Here is a 21,256-nt window from a genome sequence, read left to right on the forward strand (position 1 = left end):
TCTTTCTGTTTTTTTTTTTTTTCCTTTTAGAAATCCAATATAACTTTACAGTATTTTTCCTGGAAATTTTTTTTAACATTTGTTATTTTGATGAATGGTGTGCTAAGTTCGATTCCCAGTAAGTCAGAAGTGGTAGTATAGAAATAATTCCCTATTTTTTAAAAAGTTTCTTGGCTTCCATTTTAAAGTAAGATGCATTATAGAAGTATAGTAACCTAATGAATTATACCTGCAAACATTTTTTAAAAATAAGTTTTATTTTTCATTTTATGGCAACATCACTTTTAGATACATCACGTTACTCTAATTTAATATTTATTTGCAACAAAGAAAAATAATTAAGTAAAAATGACAAATAGTGTGTCCTATCTGATAATAGGTATAGCAGTCTTCTTATAGTCCTTTGACTCCTGCTGAGAGAAGATATGTATTCCAGTTTTGTTAGTACTTTTATTGGTTTCAAGTACTAAGAATTTGGCTTTCTTTTAGTAGTCTTTTCATTTACAATACTGTAATCATCTGTTGTTGTTATTGTTGTTGAGTTTTCAACTGTATTCTACTCTTCATGATCCAGTGGATCATAACATGCTTTATGGTCCACTATCTCAAAATCTTCTCAGGTTTATATTCATTGTTTATATTATACTATATCCATCTTATCCTCTGATATCTTTTTCTTTTTCTTGTGTTGTCTTTCCAAACACCATGGTCTTTTACAGTGAATCCTATCTTCTCATTATTTGTTGTCAGAGCACTTAATTTTCTATTTATTTAACTTTTGAATTCATACAAATATTTCCATGCTTCTTCAAATTCTTTTTCTTCATTATCTTTTATCTGTTATTCCATAACATTAAAACATCACAATTCAGACATTTCCTACTAGATGGCCACCAATTTAGTTTCTAGTTTTTGCAATCTTGAAAATCTTATATGGAGCGAGCTAGAAAGATTTGTTAAATTATCTTTGAAATGATTGGACTAGGCTATCTCTAGTCCTATGAATCTAAACTGGGTATAGAGCCACTGTAGAGACCTAAGTTCACACGCACCCTTGCTACTCTTAACCCTAATTCAGTATCTGAATGCTTTCCTTGGCTCTACCTTGACTCTAAATGGAGTTAGGTAAATCCTTTTCCCTTCTATGAGTCTCATTTTCTTCTTTCTTCATGGGAAAATAATAATTCCTATCTTGTATGTTTTGGAAATTTCTGAAAGCATTATGAAAATATGAAGTGCTGTACAAATGGAATATACCAGTACTGATGCCAGTGGGACCCAAATGTTCTCTTTTAAGTGCCATGAATGCTGTGATTATATGGGCTTCTCTTGGAATTTGTTTTTAGTTTGTCCTTTATCTGAATTTGACCATGTAATATCCTTTCTACTCTAGGATATGAGAATGGTGTTTATACAAGGTCCATCCTCAAATTGAGGGTCACAATGTATATTCTGTGAAAGTTGTGTTTCCACTTTTTCCAACAAAGTTCTCTCATAAACTAAGACTTTAGTGTAACTAAATAAAATTTAGTTATTTTAGTACATCTAAAGAAGCTATTGGTGGTAAGAAGACAACACCTAGCTGTTGAAAGAGCAGTGATTGTAGCGTGAGAAGACTTGGATTCAGGTCTTATTTCTACTGTTAGTAATTATGTAACTCTAAGCAAGTAACTACCCTTTTCTGGACTTCATTTTCCTCCTCTGTAATTTGAGGAGGTTAGTTCAAAGTCAGATCTTAATTTGAGGTATATGAAATAATTTTTTCACTTTTGGATAATTGTATTTCAATTTAATTGATATTCTTTCTAATTCCATGGTCCAGACTTTATCAAAATCACAAAAGGGTTTAAGACACAAAAAAGGTGCAGGACCTCTGGACTACTTAATCACTAAAATCCCTTGCAGTTAGCAATTCTGTAATCTTACGGAGGTCAAGTTTCTCTAAACCTTTAGTAAGCATGAGGTAGCTTGCTGTACCCAAAGGCGAACAGTGAGTCCCTGTACTCTATCTGCTAATAATTTGGAAAACATAAATTGCAATAAAGACTCTGCATTTTACTAGTTATATGAATTTTGTTTAACATGTATAAACACATTTCTTTGGTCAGCAAAAATCTTTTAACTACATACTGCATTCCCCTCTACCTTGAGACATAAAGAAAAACACATTTAAAAAAAAGTATAGTCTATGTAAAAAAAATTTCCTCATTGGCCATGAGTCCAAAATATATTTGTTTCATTTTGAGGCTGCTCTGTTGGAGGTGGGTAGCATATTTTATCATTAGTCCTCTGGAATTGTGGTTGGTCATTACACTAACCAGACCTTTTGTTGTTGTTTGCCTCTACCTCTATTGTTGTTATTGATTAAAATTGTTCTTTTCACTTCACTGGGCATGAGGTCATAAAAAATTTCCCAGATTTCTTTGGAACCATCCCCTTTGTAATGTTTGTTGTTTTTTGTTTTTTTGTTTTTTTACACAAAACAGTAATATTCTATTACATTTGTATACTGTAGCTTGTTTGTCCATCCCCTTTGTAATTTTTTTTTTTTTACAAAATAGTAATATTCTATTACATTTGTATACTGTAGCTTGTTTGTCTATGCCCCAAATTATGGGTACTCCCTAGATGTACATTTTTTGGCCACCTGAAAAGAGCCCTGGAATTTCTTCTAGCCCTGACACAGCTTTTCTCTGGTCATTGGAATGGTGGGCTCCTGTCTGGGGTCACGCCTTCGTATCCACAGACAGGTCTGTCAATTTCCTTCTGCCAATCTTGACTTGAATAAAGGAATCACTGATGTGTTCTGTATTTCCCCATCAGGATTGGTATGTTTTCTAGATGTCTTTGGAGGAACCATGGATGAGAACTTATCCATATTCCCAGTGTTCATTCCATTTAGAAATGTTTTGGCATGACACTTCATATCTCTATATCTTAATTTCATTATCAGTAAAATGAGAGGATCAAACTATGATCTCTTTAAGGTTCTTTTCATCTTAATTTATGGTTTTAAGTTGTAAAGGCCTATATTTGCTGGGAGAAAATAATTTCTATGTAAGATGAGGTAGCTTGACATCATTTAGCCTTAACTTTATTTAAATTCAGAATTTGCTGTTGATCCATAGTGTGAAGCTGAAATATTAGTCGTTTGTGTATTTTTTTAAAAGCTTGTTTTCAGTGTGATTGAAAGACTGGAAAGATGATGGCATGTTAGAACTCAGTGAAGCATGGTTTCCACATTAATATCCCATTGAAACCCTAGAAATGCAACAGAAGAAACAATGAAAAAACCCAGGGAAAATCACCTTTAAACTCTATTTATTCTGGGTGTACAAAAAGACCACCAACTAGCATTCTGCAAAACAGAGCAAGGAGAAGCTAGGGTACAAAGTCAAAATATAATGCAGCCCAATCTGAAAGCAGGAGAGAAGGCCAGAATGGAGTTAATTATGCAGGGTAACCCATAATTCACTTTTGACACAGGAGATAAGTATTCAACTGCAGTGAGAAGCAGCCTAGTGGGTTCTTCCTCATCTATAGCAGCAGTTAGGGACAATATTTAGAAGTCTGTACTCAATCTAGCATTCAGGCAATCTGGCTCTGATGTAGAGACAAGGATATATGATTCTAGCAGAACATGGGGTCTAACCCATGTCTTAGACAACAATAGATCAGGCAGGATTTACCTATTATCAATGAAAGGTTAATTTTCATTTGAGACAGTAAAAAGTTTATTTTTATTTATTTTAAATTTTATAAACACGTAAGCTGAATATTTTAGGCAGAGAAATCTGTTTTGAGTTGTTGTGATTTGATATCTACATTTATTTATTTATTTTGCTGAGGCAAAAAAAGTGATTTGCCCAGGGGTTACACAGCTAAGAAGTATGTTATGTGTCTGAGGCCAGATTTGACTTCAGGGCTGGTACTTTCTATTGCACCACCTAGCTGCCCCTATTGATAAATGGTTAATGAATGAGTAAAGTCCTATAGGCTTTTTATTATATGGATTGTTTAGGAAATCATGATTACCAGTCATTCTAGTTTACAGACTTTAAAGGTGATATTTTAAAAATGTGACTTGTATGAAATGCAACAAAAAATTTTAATTAAATTTTAGATTTTGTTATAATAGACTGGAGAGGGTTTGAATTAGTTTGCTGTTATTTCTTCTGTAGAATATGAATTAAAAAGATTATTATGTGAGGGATGCTGGACAGAAAAAGAGTCATTGCTTTCATGAACTCATTCTAATGGAGAAAACAGCATATTTTGGGGAAGATAGGGAGCATCTGAACAGAGAATTCACAGGAATTGTAAGCGAGAAAGCAGCAACGTTTTTTCTATTTTACTCTTCATTGTGAAATTATTTGTTAGAATCTTTCTCTTGGATTTAGTAGGAAAGAAAATTGGGGGAAAAAATGGTTAAAAGGAAATTTAAAAAATCCATTTGGGGGATAATAGCAGTTGGTCCCGGGGTCAGGAAGATTTGAGTTTAATTAGTCCTTAGACATTCACTTAACTTCTGTTGCCTCTCAAAAAAAACTCCTCCATTTAGGATTTTTTTTTATGAATACATAGATGATTAAAAGTTGATAGTATTTCTCAAATATGTATATTTTCATTATGTGTAAATGTTATTATTAGTAGTAATTTTAAAACTACTCTGTGCTAATTGATTTTTCTCAAATGATATCATTTAACAATCTAAAATAAAAACTTTTCTAAAATATCTACATTGGAGATTTTTTAAAATAGTTTCTTTGAAAAATGTAGTTAAGGAAAATAGGTGACATAGTAGAAAGTGCACATAGAGGTCTAAGGAAGGAAGACCTTCAAGTGTGGTCTCTGACACTTTATAGGTGTATGCCTTAGGCAAATCACTTAATCTCTTTTTGCTTTAGTTTCCTTATCTGAAAAATAGAATAATAATAATATCTACCTTCAAGGGTTGTTGTAAAGATTATATGAGATCATTGTAAAGCACAGTGCCTGGCACATAAGTATCATATAAATATTAGTACTTATTATGATAATATCAATTCAATTCATTTAAGACCAAAGTTGATTTCTTTGGGATAAAAAAGTCATATGTAAAATGTTTGCCATGTACATATTTCTATTACTTTATTCATTTTTCTCTTTAACTCACTGAAAATGGTCAGCGCTTAGTATCTGTTGGACTGGATTCAAAAAATGCAATATGTGTTTGGGATTGGAAAAAAGGAAAAATGTTATCTATGGCTCCTGGACATACAGACAGAGTAAGTATTCTCCAATGTAATTCTTGATTTGGGGGGCATTGAGTTTTATTCTTTGTAGCATTATTGTAATGAATAAAACTCTTTAATTAGAAATCTAATTTTAGAATAAATGGGAAAAACAGTTTTGGAACAGAAGTGTATTTCTCACACTGGGGCTAGATAAGTGTAAGATCTTTTGGAGAAAAAACCTATATAGATAAAATTTCAGGAGACTAAGAATGTGTCTGTGGTCATTGATGCCAGATTGAGTAATGAATTGAATTTAATGCAACTCAAAATAGATATATTTAATGAAATTTTAGGTGAAAAGCATATTGTTCATGAAAATTTTAAACATGTATTAGAACTGACTCTGTGATCCTGGGCAAACCATTTACATCTAAGTGCCTCTAGGCTAGGCTACAAAGCAGTTATTGCTGGAGAGAAGATAGAGAAGTTCCTCACCTAGAGCTCCCTATACAGTGAAATCATAGGTCCAGATTAAAAAAAAAAAAATTTAATCATGATTACATGTTTTATTAAATACTTACTCTGATCTTTTATTGGAAGGCTTTGAGGCTGTAGGCCTTTGAAGTAAATACTTGCCACAGAATTTATATACTTCACTTACTTAAAATAATAAATTTTATTGGTATCTTGAGTTTTTTAAATATCCCAATAATTTCTGAAAACATTCATCTTTCTCTCCCAAACTTAATCCTTCCTTATAGCACTATGAAAAATTAACAAAAAACACCTGATGTGACCTTCAATGATGTTTTACAATGACCATATTAAACTTTTATTTCTCAGTTGATCGTTCAGATACTTTTGATTTTTGATTTTTATAATATAGGCTATTATTTGTAAATTGTTTTTAAAGTGAGTTTTTAGTTCCCTGTTATTTAAGAATATAGTATTTTGGGCTTTTTAGTATTGGTTAGTAACATTTTTAGATTATGTGTAAAGATGTTGTGTGCCAAATAAACAGATAAAATAGTTAAGAGCAGAAAAAAGGAAATATTTATAAAATTTATTTTCTAAGAAACCCATTTCTCTTTAGAACTATGTATTTTCTGTATGCTATATGCTATTTCTATATGCTATTTATTTAAAATACTTCTCATTAATGGATAAATCATTTAGAGATTCATAGATTTTTAGGAAGAGATGAGACATACTTTGTAAAAAAAATTTATTTTTTTATCTTTAAATAAAAATTATATGAATAATATGCAGTGTGGAAAGGTAAAGTAATGTGGATAAAGAGCTGATCTCAAAATCAAGAAGACATAGGTTTATTAAATCAATGTTATGATACATATTGACTGTGGGACCCTGGCTAAAACACTTAACCTCTTTAAGACTAAGGTACAGATACGATCCACCCTCCTTTAGTAGAGATAAGTTTTGTGCCAATAGAATCATAGGTCTAGTGTAGTAATAAATCATTTGTACCAGTCATAGTAACTCCAAATTTTGAAGGTGGAATTAGGTGTTTTTAATGGATAGCATAATATTAAGGTAGATGGGGTTTTAGCTTTGGATCATATTTAATATGAGGCTGGAAATGTTATTAAAGGATGAGTTTAACGACAATTCTTATTTATTTGCAGATATTTGATATTTCTTGGGACTTGTATCAACCAAATAAACTTGTCAGTTGTGGTGTAAAACATATTAAGGTACTCGGTGTCTTTTTTGTTTTTTCCTATCCAACTTATATCATTATTATTTTTTCCCAAAAATTAAATTTCATACTGATGCTTAAATTTTGATAATCATTTGAAATATGAAAGTCCTCACTTTTATTTTTAGAATTTTACATTTGCGTTTCATATATTAATGCCCTTATCAGTGGTTGTTCCAGTGTTTATGAGAAACTTAAGGTCAAAATTAGAGGTAACTTTTTCCTCCAACTAAAGGTAAAGCTGCATGTAACTTAATTTCCAGGGAACCTCGGAGACCTGCAGGATTCACTTAAGTATCTACTCTTATTATTATTTTCTTTTTTGCCAGATTCTATTGTGATTCCCCTTATAATAGAAAAGAATCTTAGATTTTGAGTAAGTTTTGGCCTCAAAATTCAGTAAACTCTCAATCGTTTGACATTGAATCACTTATAATCACTTATATTCTCTGAGCCTCAATGTAAATTTATGAATATCATTCATTATTTTAATATTCTGTGTATTTCACATAGGTCAAAAGCTTAATTCCTAATTTATAAATTTATTGTGCCACTAAAGAGAAAATTTTAGGGGCATCTAGATGGCTCACTGGATAGAGCACTGGTCTTAAAGTTAGGAGTTCAAATGGAGCCTCCTAGTATTGAGACCCTGGGCAAGTCACTTAACCCCAATTTTCTGGCAAAAAAAAAAAAAAAAAAAAAAAAAAAAACCCAGGAAAAAATTTATTTATTTGCTTATTTTACTTTATTGTTTATGTATTTATTTACTTGTATGAAGTATCAGGAAAGCATCTTAGGGTTTCTAGTTCTTACTGAGATGTACAAGCCCATTGAATAATTTATTTTCTTTATAATTTGAATATGATTTTGTGTAAATATTTTTTCAGTAAGAATTAAAGTTTAAATTTTATTTATCCTTTCAGATCTTTTCCATTCTTTCCTGTTTTCCTCTATGTATGCTATTTATTAAATTTACTAATCCTATATTATTTTTTAAAAATCAGGATTATAGATAGTTTCCTTGGCTTGCAAAAGAACTACACAGATTACTTCTAACAAGTTTTTAAAGATTTCAAGGGAAAGGAATTTTAAAATTTAGGGAGCCTATAATTGGGAATAATGGCTCTGCTCAACCAGAAAACTACATCTAGGATAGAACCTTCTTGTCACTAAGACAGAATTCTAGATTATATGAATTCTGTCTAACGTTCTTTTTGTTCTTGTTTCTCATTTAGATGGATAATCTATACCTTTATTCAGGAACCTTTTTTATAGGAATGTTTGGTATGGATTTTATACTTAAATGTTTAATATATAAAGGATACAAAATAAGAAAATTACAATTTGTGGTCATTATAAACATCTTCCAATCATTAAAAAAAAAAAAAAAAAAAAAAGGAATAACATGGCATAGTAGGTAGAGATTTGACCTTGAAGTCAGAAAGGATTGGAAGGACATAAGGTTATGTGACCTTGGGCAAGTCTCTTAACTTCTCTGTGCTGTAGATAATCTTTTAAGACTAAATTGCAGGCATAGAGTCTACCTGCGGAAACTCCTTTCCTGAGAGTTTCCTATAATGAGATTATAAAGTCAAATGCCTTAGTTTTACAGATAAAGAAAAATTTGACCCAAACAATTCTAATGAGTACAGAACACAAACTGACATTAATGGTTAATCCAATATTTCAATAGCATTGGAGAATTTCTTAAGTCTTGTTTCTTATAGTCCTCTCAACAAGCCTTCATCATGCACATACTTCATAAATTGTATATAAATTTATGTAAAATATAATTTCTAAAAATTACTTTCTAATTTGCATTTGTTCTATATCTTTATAGTTCTGGAGTTTGTGTGGAAACTCTTTGACTCCAAAGCGAGGTGTCTTTGGTAAGGCCGGTGATCTTCAGACAATACTGTGCCTTGCCTGTGCAAGAGAGGAATTAACATATTCTGGTGCCCTCAGTGGGGATGTCTATGTATGGAAAGGAATCAATCTTATACGTACAATACAGGGAGCACATACAGTAAGTATATTTTTACTATAATTTGCAATTTGGGATGCTGACTGATCTAGTGACAGCTTTGGATTCAGATAGACTTAAATTCAGATTCTGCCTCTGATATATACTAGGCATGTACCTGAGATAGTTCATTTTGCCTTTTAGTAATCCCTGTAAAACTCTAAAATTTAAGTTGAAGAAAAATTGCCTCTCTTTATTGAAGAGGGATTTTCTACATTGGGAATTCCTTAATACTGATGAAAGCTGAGGTTTGGATATCCCCTTTCTTGTTATCCTTAAATGTAAGCTTTTTTGAATTGGCTTTTTCTGGTATATTATAATATCAGAATGTTCAAACAGACATTTCTTTGAACATGTCTTTGCATACTGTTGAATATTGGAGCTACTATCAGACCTATTTTGATTTAATAAATTTGCATTTTACCTTTACATTATTTAAATATACACTGACCTAAAAGTATTCTTAACTTTGCCTTTATGCGTTTTCCTTTGGCTAGGAGAAAGGAAGAGAATGGTAGTCTTGTTCTCAGGATCTTGTATGTTCTTGGAGTGCGTATATATTTCAAGTGAAGTTATATAGTATCTTAGGTTAGTATTCATTCAGTTCAGCCTTGCAGATTGAAAAAAATTTATCATTCCCTACAATATTTAAAAATATCTACCTTTATAATTTTCACATAATGAATGAATCTGAGCAAAGTGCAAATCAACCCAAGATATAATGTAAAACTCTTAGTAATAATAGTTTCTATATTCATCTTTAAATCATATAATTTGTACTTTTATTTTATTTTTTGCTTATGTTTCTGTCTTTCATCATATGTATGTCTCTTTCTCCACCTTGTCACTCTTCCCCAACCTTCTCTTTTGCCTAACTAGTCATAATATAGGGACAAAACAGGGCAGCTAGGTGGTGCAGTGGATAGAACACCAGCCCTGAAGTCAGGAGGACCTGAGTTCAAATTGGGCCTCAGCCCTTAACACTTCCTGGGCAAATCACTTAAACCCAATTGCCTTAGCATAAACAAACCTACCTCCCCCCCCCCCCCCCCCCCCCCCTCTCTCTCTGACTTTTCTGGGAAAATGCAAAGTTGATTCGGCAAAGAGAGGAGTAATAAACATGGAAAACTAGTGTTAATATAGTGAGGGGGGAAAAATTGACCTTAGGACAACCTAGGGTTTTGTTTTTTTTTATACTTATTTGCAAAGGGAAGTGAAGTATCATTGGAAAATAATCAAAAGTGAAAGTAAAGTGAGCAAGAAAGATAATTGTTCATTATTAAAGTTGACTGGGAAGGGAGAAATTGTTAAGGAAAAGATGTAACATGTGAAAAGAATACTATTATTTGGCCTTAGAAATATAAGTAAAGGGCATTGAATTATTGAAAATGGAACTGAGAAATCAAATGAAAAATTATGTCATCTCTAAAATGACAGGAGAGTTTTAAGAAAGAAATGTCCTAATCACATATCTGATTGTTAAAAAGTTATTAAGTAATTCATGTAAGTAAATATATATTTTTCATACTTAATACACACTATTTCTTGGGTTTTTCGTAACTGACTCAATTTAAGAAATTAGAAAAATTAATTTTTGTCCTATCACTTGTTTTTGAAATAATTCCCATAGCTAAAAGACCCATAAATCAATATTTCTAAAAGCTTTCTGCCACGTAATATACCAGATAATTTAAACAAAAATTAGTATTTCTATTATAAAATATAATAAAAAGAAAAAGTATGCTCAGAATTTTCTGACTTAGGTAGTGAAAATTTAAACAGGTTGACACCTTCATATTGAAATCTATAGCTTTAGTTGATGAATACACTGAGATTGGGTGATACCACCAGTGTATGTCCAGGGAACTTGAACTCGGGTCTTTTTATGACGTGCTGCTTCTCCCTTCTTCTTATGAAATTATGTCACAATTGTAAGTATATTTTTTTTTTACCTTCACAGTTGAAACAATAAAAAAGTGTTTATTAAGTGATGTTTTCTTTTTTCCCCCATAGGCAGGAATTTTCAGTATGAATGCATGTGAGGAAGGCTTTGCTACTGGTGGCAGAGATGGTTGTATTCGTCTCTGGGATTTAACTTTTAAACCAATTACTGTAATTGATCTCAGGGAAACAGACCAGGGATACAAAGGTAAAAAGCTGTGAATGTGATTGGGTTATAATCAGGTAATCAATTAATGGACTACAGAATTGTATGAGTAAAAATGTGTAGTATAAACTGAAATTTTCTTTCATTCTAGTTGCAAACTTAATTGATTTCATTTGAGATCAGATTTTTTTGTTGTAATGTTTCTAGTTTGATTGTGTTTTTAAAAAGCTATTCTGTGCAAATAATAAAGCTTGTAGAAACTTTTATCAGGAATCTACATTTATTAAAACATTTTGTTCCTTACAAGCAAAGTAATGGATAAGCTAAGGTAAACCAATGTCTTGAACATTGGAATATCATGGAACTATAGAAAAAAGCAGTATAGCAATATAGAATGCAATCATATCAAGTGAACACCTATAAATAAAATAAATATATTTTTTAAAAAGACTGGAGAAGTAGTTTTCTTTAAAAATGATTGGACAAAGTGTATTTCAGTCTTTTTTTTTTATCTGAACTTAATCATATTTTAGAATTGTTTTTAAATTATATTCTTTATATATATTACATAATATATATAAAACACATAATAAATATTCTATATAAATTATATCATATTTTATAGGGTATCAATTTCATTAAAATTTAGTTCCTTAAACTGTAGTCAGTAATTGGAAATTATTTCTTCTTTTCTAATTTTAAAAACTGTTGCAATAAAAGAATGCTTCTTACTCTTACATAAATGGAAAAGTAATCAGTAAATAGTTATTGAATTTCTATGCTGTCCAAAGCATTGTGCTAAGTACTCAGTGTCTTCAAAGAACTTAGTCTTATTAAAAAGGCAGAACATAAAAATGTATCAAGGGGGAGGTGACAATTTAAGATAAATAATAATTTAGTGCAGGAAATATGAATTGGCACATGATTGTCAGATGAATGATGTAGTAAAGGAGGTTAGAGGAGATTGGAGTGCTCTGCAAAGACTTTATAATCTCTTTTAAGGGTTAATTAGATTAAGTAAAGAAAAGAGGGAATGGCATTTAAAGATAAAAACATTATAAATCATTGAAATTTGTGTGTCTAATTGATTTCTCAAAGCAGCTAGCTGGTGCCTTGAATAAAATGCTGATCTGAAGTCAGAAAAACCAATTCTCCTGAATTCAAATCTAGTCTCAGACACAAGCTATGTGATCCTAAGCAAATCACTTAGCCCTGTTTACCTTAGTTTTCTTAGTCAAATGAGCTGGAAAAGAAAATGGCAAACTACTCCAATATCTCTGCCATGACAACTCCAAATTTTTGGTTATTTATTGAAATCTCCCTTATCTTTCCCATCACACTCTCCATCTTGAGGTCTTCTGTGAAAATTGAGGCAACTGAACTCTTTCCTTTTCTTTTCATCCCCTAACCTTCTTGGATATTATTATCCCCCTTCTCTTTCTTTCCTCCAATCTCTTGACATAGATTGCAAACTCGGTCTTCTGCAGTCTTCTTTCTTGTTTCTTAGTTCCTTCTCTGCCACCTTAAGACATGCCCAAATATCCTCTATTCTTAAGAATCTTTACTAGACATTACCACCTTCTCAAGTTATCATCCTCTTTGTCTCCTCTTTCTCAGCTAAACTCTTAAAAAAAAAAAAAAACTGTTTATACTCATTGCTTGCACTTCTCAATTTTTTTTACGTATGATTTCCATCCTTATCACTTTACTGAAACTGCTAGTTATCCATCATCCTTTAATTGGCAATAAGACATCTCTCCTCAGTTGTCATCCTTCTTAACCTACTTGCTGCATTTGAACAATTGACTAGTCTCTCTTCCGTGCTTTATCTTTTCCACTACTTTCATCTAATTCTCTTTAGTTCAGACCCTTATATTCACTCATCTAGATCATTGCCAATGGCTTCCTAATTAATTGATCTTCTTCCTTCAAGTCTCCTAATTACAGTATGTGGTGCAGATTTGACCATGTTTCTGTGTTAATCAGTGAATTCCACTGATTTCCTCCCATCCTGAGAATAAAATATGAACTTCACTATTTAGTTCAGAGATTTTTAACCTGAGGTTCATGAACATTTTAAAAATTTTTAATATTTTGATAAATGTATTTCAACATAATTGAATTCCTTTGTAATTTTTTTGTTTTATCTATTTAAAAACATTATCCTGAGACATTATCCATAGACTTTACCAGTCTGCCAAAAAGATCCATAACACAAATTTAGCTTTGAAAAACTATTCACAATCTGGTCCTAATTTATCTTTCCTTTGTCCTTGTGTATTATTCACCCTTCTGTACTCTTTGAGGTAGCCAAATTAGCTTTCTCTCTGCTTTCCATATGCAATAGATACTCTACTATCTCTGTTAGCTTTTGCACTCTTTTCCCCCATACCTGGAATTCAATCTCCTTATCTTTTCCTTCTAAAATCTCTCTCTTCATTTAAGAGCAGTTCAAGCACAACTTTCCAAATGAAGCCTTTCCTCATGCTTACAAATATTAAAGTTTCTCTTCCTGAATTATCTTGTATTTAACTACAGTATATATTAATTCTCTCTTTATTTCTTCTATATATATTTTTCTTCACTATTCCTGTTTACTGTCAGCTTCTTGTGAGTAGATATTATTTCATTTATTTCATATTGTTTGTTGTATTTATATCCCAGTTGTATTTGTATCTCAGAAGCTAGCACAGTATTTGACATGTAAGTATTTTTAAAATACTTATTTATTGATTGTGACTAATACCTATAAATCACTATAAAACTATATCTTATTAAAACAAATTTTACAAATTCAAGATCATTTACTTGGTCTCTATAGATGAAATTCTATATAATTATATTTCATGGTTACTTTCTAACCACATCTTATTACTTATGCAGTTGATTTTTTAAATTTAGGTCAAGACTTGATATTTCACATTATTAAATTTCACATGATTAGTAATTAATTTAGCAAATTTCATGAAGTGTCCACTCTGAAAGATACTTGAGAATACAGTTTCTATTCCCAGTGTTCACACTGGAGGTTATGAGAAAGGTATTAAAGGAACACAGTATATAAGTAAATAAAAAAAAAATAGAAGTGATCGGTAAAGGAGAATTTTAGCAATTCAAGAAAGAGTTGTATAGCACATCCTAAGTGTAATACATTAGAAATAAAAAGATAAAAAACAATGTTTGTTTTCAAGGAGCTTATGTTCTACTGTAGAGATTTAGTGTACTAGGAAAATTCAGAGATTGAATGCATTTTCATCCCAGGATACATAAAAGTTCAGATAGATAATACATGGTATATATGACATATAAAAATGTACCAAAATGTGTTCTGGTGGCAAATTCACAAAAGGTTGATCTTGGTCAAAATTTTCATTTAAATTTTTTCTTATTTTTCTCCAACTTTTCTATTTTTATTCTTACTACTTTTAAATTTTGTTTCGGAGTATTACATATCTAGTAATTTGCCAAGTCTTGTTGATCCTGCCTCTACTCTTTTTTTCATGCATTTTCTTCTGCCTTCTCTAATTGGTTTCCTTGCTTTTTTGTCACTTCTCTACAGCCTCTCTTGCATAGAGACCATGTTCAAAATGCTTTCGTTGGACATTGCTGTTTCTAAGACAAATGCAAATTCCTTTGTCATTTAAAATCTTTTGCATCCTGATTTCAGCTTATCTTTCTTGACTGATTTTGTGTTATTCCCCCTCTCATACTCTCTTTTCCAATCAAACTGGCCTATTTGCTGTTACCTATACATGATATTCTATATTCTCACTGTTTCTGCCCAGCAAATCCTTGTTCCTTTTAAAACTCAGCTCAAGTACAATCGCCCACATGAAGTCTTTCCTGATCATGCTAGTTGTTTTTATACTACCTCCACTCATATTTTATGTTTACATTTACTTTGTCCATATTTTCAATTTATTTGTGTATTCATCTTGTCTTAGTGAATTTAAACTCCTTGAGAACAGAAATTTTCATTTTTATCTGTTTTCCCAGCATATAATACAATGCCTAGTAAAATAAATATTAAGTGTTTGATTTTTTAAAATGGAATTGAGATGAATATTTTCCTAAGTATTGTGCTGTAAAGTTATTCATTCCTTTTTCCACCATCAGAACTACTCATCCTTTGTGCCTTTTCATTTAGCTGTCAGAAGGAAAAATTACTTAATAAAATGATTTATACCCAGTTGTAAATGATGGTAGCTTAATTTGTTTCCTTTTCCAAGGGTCTTTGCATTATAAGAGAAGATGCTTAAAAAGGTAAAATTTTAACTCAAAGAAATAAATCTCTGTTGTTAAAAATTCAGATAGAATAATGTATCCTTGATTGGTAGGGAGAATGGATTTTCCTGTTGGATTTCAAATCATTTTATGTAGGCAATTCCCTACTCCACCTATATATTATGACATTAATTTTATTTTTCACTAGGTTTGTCTGTCAGGAGTGTTTGTTGGCGTGGAGATCATATCCTAGTTGGAACACAAGATAGTGAAATTTTTGAAATTGTGGTGCATGAACGAAATAAGCCTTTCCTCATTATGCAGGGACACTGTGAAGGTGAACTTTGGGCCTTGGCAGTGCACCCAACTAAGCCTCTGGCTATGACTGGAAGTGATGATCGGTCTGTCAGGTAAACAAATTATAAATTATTTGTACATTATCTTTTGGTTAGTTTTTGTGAATATACACAAAATTCCAACCTTACTGAGTTATGTCAATGGTTTATATTTGACACATGTACAGATACTGATTAAAAATGGACAATTTTGAAAGATATGGTTTTAAGTGGTAGGCTCTTTCTTACTGTGAACATTAAAGAGAGCACAAACAAGGGTCAAATAAGATGAGTAAGCATGGCTGGAGTGTTATCAGCACTGTTGGAATGGAAACTTCTAAATCACTAAGGGCATAGATTCACTTTAATATTTGAGCATTGAGTAGTAATTAATAGTAATAAGCATATAAATATAATCTGATTGAGTCAGTAGCAGTCCTGTGAAATCAACCTCTGGTTATGGCAATAGATATAGTTATCTCCTAATATTTGCATATAAATTATATCTCTTACATTCACTGCCAATTTGAGTTTTGGATTTGATTGAACATCATGTTCACCACTCTTTCCAAAACTTTATGTACAGAATTAGATGTAGCCTTTACCTCTTTAGTTTATTGGACTCTACCTACTGTGCTTGCTCTATTTCCATAGGCATTGGCACCAAGATAGTGTTACCATGGGTCTATAGTGCTTCCATAGCGTCTGTTTTGTTCTCACTAGCCAGCCTGTAAGCCACCAAGAGACTCATTGCCTCAACTCCCCTTTGCCTTAACTCTTTACTCTTCAGAAAAGAATAAAGGGTTTTCCTTTGTCTTTTATAGTACATCTTTTATCTTTCTAGGTGGTTAAAATAAGAAGAAAGGGGAAAATTACCTAAGTCTTGATATTTTTTTCTTTTTTTCCCCTATAAAATGACTGTGTCTTTATTTTTTTGGATTTATCTATTATTTCTTTTAAGTATGCAAACAGACTCAATTTTTTTTTTTTTTACTTAGACCCTGTGCCCTCCACTTTTCAGGAAGCGCAGGTAATGGTGGATATAAATAAAGGCATGTCCAGTCTGATTTGATCTAGATGCTGGAGGGCTCAAGATTTCTAGGTGAAGTGCAGTTGCATTGGAAAGCCATTAATTAATTAAGCCACTTTCTACAATCTGCCTCCCAACCTTAGTTTTTAATTCAAATTGCCTTTTTTGACCCATGACACTTCAGTAAATGAGTACCCTAGACCTTAAGCTTGCTCTTTAAAAACCTTGCAATTAGAGATATAATCAGCAACAAAATCACAGCATAGTTTTTTCCTACAAAATTTTCCAACCTAGAAAGCTCAAAAATAGGGACATAGGGTAATTAAAGCTAATGAGTAGAAGTCTCATGTAACAATATTGACATCTGACATAGTTTTAAAGATCCTATTGTGTGATAGTATTTCAAAACAATGCCCATCACTGCTAGAGCAACCTTACAGGTTTATGTTTTAAGATCTAACTAATGTGGATTTTTTTGGTCCCCTATACCATTAAAATTCTTTTCCTATGTCCCCCTACAAGAGATAGAAGGTACTTATTCTTCCAAGTTTCCCTAAGGAGAGTTATAACAGCTGATGAAAATGGCAGGTAATGCAGGAATTCAGATTCATCTAGAGAAGAAGGTGACCTTCCCTTTAGCTGCTATCAGTATGGCGTTTATTAGAGGCAAGGATGCAACTCACTTTTAATATTTCCCAAGTGGAGAAAATTAAAGATGTCAACCTCAAGAAGTCTGTGAAGCAGTGAAAATGAAAAAAGCCAAAAATGAGTCAAGAAACCCAAAACAACCTACTAGAAGTATAAGAAAAGAACTGAAAGGTAAACAGTGCTAGAAAGACACTTAAGTATAAATTTATTTCTCAATCTGATGAACCAGCGGAGAGTCTCATAAAGACATGGAAAAATGAGTAAAGGAATTAAAACTCTGCAGTAGAAATGCAGATTCCTTAAAAATCATGGAACTGCATGAAACTCCAGAATGACTTCAAAGAGAAATAAAATGTGTAAAAGAAGGCATTTGGTTGGAAATCAGACTTCTCAGTAAAGAATTAAAGAAAGAAAATAGGTTGCAGAATTTAGAACATGTGATGGAGATTCTCTACGAAAGCAGATACTAAAGGAGAATGACTTATTTGGAACTCAAAAATACAAGTGTCAGCAAGAGGAATAAAAATGAATAAATTTAAAAGAAGCTAAAGAGCAAATAAATCATATCCAAATTGAAATAAACTATCCTTGAAGACAGGATGATGGTGCCCTTGACAATGATTGGGAAATTTAATAGAGGCTGAAAAGGGGGAATGAAATTAGTTTTGAATATGTTGGGCTTGAGAAGCCTGTGGAAAATTTCTGTCTTCCAGAAATTACTACATTTTAAAAGGAGACAAGTACTTAAGTGAATATAAACAATAAATTCATAGTATTAGCTAAAAATAGTCTTGGAAGATGATCACTGAGATATTAAAAGAGACTTTATGTAAAAGGTGAGGGTTGAAATCTGCATCTTGAGAGAAGAAGGGAATTTTGTGAGAAGGGTATGAGGAGGAAGTGCATTGTGGGTATGGACTATGGGCAGTGCAAAGACACAGAGTGGGAAAGTGCAGTATTTTTACATGAGACATAAAACTGTTTTGTCTGGAATTCAGCATATGAGAGGGAGGGTAATGAGCAATGAGGTTGGAGATAAAGGAGACCAAGTTGCAAAGGACTTTCAAAGCCAAAATCCTAGAGACTAAAGGGAGCTGCTCCAGATCTCTTCATAAAGAGAAACTGCACTAGAAGAGTAGAAGAATTATGACATGGTCATTAGATGTGTGCTTTAAAAAAAATCCCTTTGAATTTGGTTTGTAGGATGGGCACTTATGGAGAGAGTTAAGAATGGGAGACCAATAAGGAAGCCTTTACGATGATCTGGATGAGAGATGTCGAGGGCCTGGACTAAAGTGATAGTTTGGGGTTAGATAGAAGCTTTAGATCAGAAGATGGTACAGAGGAACAGCGAAAATTGGCAGCTGGTTGGATATCTGAAGTGAGTGAATGTCAAGAATTGGGACCCACTGAGGGTCTGAGACTGTACTAGTGGTGGTACCTCCAACAGGAATGGGAAGCCTTTGACGAGAGGAAAGTAAGAGTAGGAATGATGATGAATTCTGTTGTGGACATGTGTGTGTTTGAGCTGTCTCTTGGGGCATCCAATGTTAATTTTCAGTAGATAGTTGATGGGAAGGGTCTAAATCTTGAGTGAGAGGCTGAGACTGCATGTGTAGGTAGATATGTGAATTATCTTTATCAAGATGATAACCCATGAGGCTAATCCTCAATAGGGAGAAGAGAAAGAGGTCCACGATAGAATCTGTGAGAACACTCCAAGTCAGGAAGTATGAGAGTGAGTGGGCACAAAAGTAGGGAAATGCTCTGGAAAAAAATAGTGGGTCAGAATCCAGAGAGAAGTACCCGGGGAAGGGTGCTGCTGCTGCAGCAGGGGCAAGAAGGTGAGAATGGAAAGAAGACTATAATCTCTTCATGCAGCCCAAGGTCCCACCAATTTCTTGGGCCGATACGACCCTGAAGCTTATGCAACAATTCTAAAATGACCAGATCTTTCTCACACACCAGCTGCTTCCTAGGGTCAGCTCCTCAATTTAGTGTCTGCACTTCACAACTTTTTCTTTCCTGCCCAGATCTCTTGCCATTTTTCTTTGCCCTTAGGTTGTTGATTGATGTTTCATTCTTTTCAACTCTTGTCCCTGTCATGTGGATTTCTGTGATTCTGTATATGTTATAGAAAAAAAAACATAGCCTTAAGTACTAATAGTCATGGTTTACAGTCTTCCTTATCTGCCAGTATGTTGCTATGTTCCTCCTCCCTAATCTTAAATCGACCCTGAACAATTTGAACATTCCCATGTTCAAAAATGGGAATTATCTCCACTCTTGGGCTGTGTCAGATAATACACAATGAGCCTATTAAGCAAGCTCAATGAAGAAAAACCACCTCCTGGTCATTGACCTGGCTGGTTTAAACCAGTTTTTAGCATGGCCCCCTTTATCAGGAACTTTGAAGTTCGGCTTGTTTTTATTTCTGAAAGCTTAATTGGTCTGTGGTATTATCTTCTACTACCTTGAAACTGCAATATCTTGTGGAAACTCAACTATTAACAGTAATGATATTAAAAAAAAAAAAAAAAAGAAAAAGAAATCCTTGAAAATTGTTTAACGTATTTTCATCAACACTTGTATGTTTGCATAAAACATCAGACACTATTGTTCAATAGTGCCATGTTGTCTTAGACTATTATCTAGCCAAATACATATTAAACTGTCAATATGTAGTACACCAAAAGTTTGTGGTCATGTATTGGTCTTAAATCATACTTTCATGAGATGGCACCATCATTTATGTGAGCTTTAAATATAAAAATTTCAGTTAAAATAGAAAATTTCAACTTACTAATTTAATATAGTTAGGACCAAGTCAGTGTGGTAATGTTACTATAAAGGAATTGATTGCATACTTATCAGTTGTTTTAAATGTGCTTCTAGCAGAGAAGAATTTAATTATGATTTTACAAATCTTATTTTAAAAAAGATTCCATTGCTAAATAATATAGTTATTTGTAAAATGTTATATTAATTTCTTTATTTAAATGAAATCAAATTATTGTCCTTTATTGAAGATTTAATACTTTTTTAGATGTGTGTATTTTAGTTAATTGAATATTTCTTGTAGGATATGGAGCCTAATAGATCATGCATTAATAGCAAGATGTAATATGGAGGAACCAATTCGTTGTGCAGCTGTTAGTATAGATGGAATTCATCTTGCCCTTGGAATGAAGGATGGTTCTTTGACTGTACTTCGAGTAAGGTATGTCAATAAGATAATTATATAAAATTTTCTAATAGTTTAAAATTAGAATTAACTTTATTGAATGTTAAAAAACTTAGCTTTTAAATAATTCATAAACTTAAACTGAATGTTATTCTTTTTTTGTGTTTATATTAGCAAAGTAAGTGAAACATTATATGTTAGTACTGATTTTCACTCAGCCAGTTTCTCTACCCTGGAAAAGAAAAGCAAACTTTTGTATTATAAACTAAAAAAGGATATTTGGCATTCCTATATGACTGTGTATGTTTTATATGATAATTATGTTTATCTATGCTTTTTGTTTAACCTAACCACTGGCCTTTGCATGTTTCTCTTATTGGTCGTTTATATATAATAGAATATTACAGATAGTCAGAAAGTGATTATATCTAACAATATTTTATTTAGCTTGTTTAAATTTTTATGTTCTTTGACCAAACAGACACATTTCTACCCAGTGAAGCTAAGTTCATGTTTATAGTTTCAAACACATATATTGTTTGTTGGTACTTCTATCATTTCACTGAAAACTTAACCAGAGCTATTTTTAGCCTGATGTGTGTTTGCCATTTGACTAAAAGTATAAGGTACTAAAGAATAAATTTTGGAAGAATGGTCATAGTATGCCAGGACAACTAGATCACAAAATTAACTAAGTCAGTTACTTAACTTCTGCCTTAATCTGCTTCAGTATCTTTTTTAAAAAAATAAAATATTTCTTTATTTGAAT

General features: G+C 32.1%; 1 protein-coding gene across 8 annotated transcripts in view; it reads left to right on the top strand.

The window, feature by feature from the left end:
- The window catches only part of EML5 (EMAP like 5), a 200,746-nt gene that overhangs the window by 22,542 nt on the left and 156,948 nt on the right, over nt 1-21,256 (top strand). For all 8 annotated transcript variants that reach the window (XM_031952379.1, XM_031952380.1, XM_031952381.1 and 5 more), the window contains 6 exons: nt 5,169-5,267; nt 6,863-6,931; nt 8,777-8,962; nt 10,973-11,108; nt 15,499-15,700; nt 20,386-20,523. In XM_031952379.1, coding sequence (XP_031808239.1) covers nt 5,169-5,267; nt 6,863-6,931; nt 8,777-8,962; nt 10,973-11,108; nt 15,499-15,700; nt 20,386-20,523 — 830 coding nt within the window. The remainder of the gene's footprint in view (nt 1-5,168; nt 5,268-6,862; nt 6,932-8,776; nt 8,963-10,972; nt 11,109-15,498; nt 15,701-20,385; nt 20,524-21,256) is intronic.

Source organism: Sarcophilus harrisii, chromosome 2, assembly GCF_902635505.1.
Source record: "Sarcophilus harrisii chromosome 2, mSarHar1.11, whole genome shotgun sequence".
Lineage (NCBI taxonomy): Eukaryota > Metazoa > Chordata > Mammalia > Dasyuromorphia > Dasyuridae > Sarcophilus > Sarcophilus harrisii.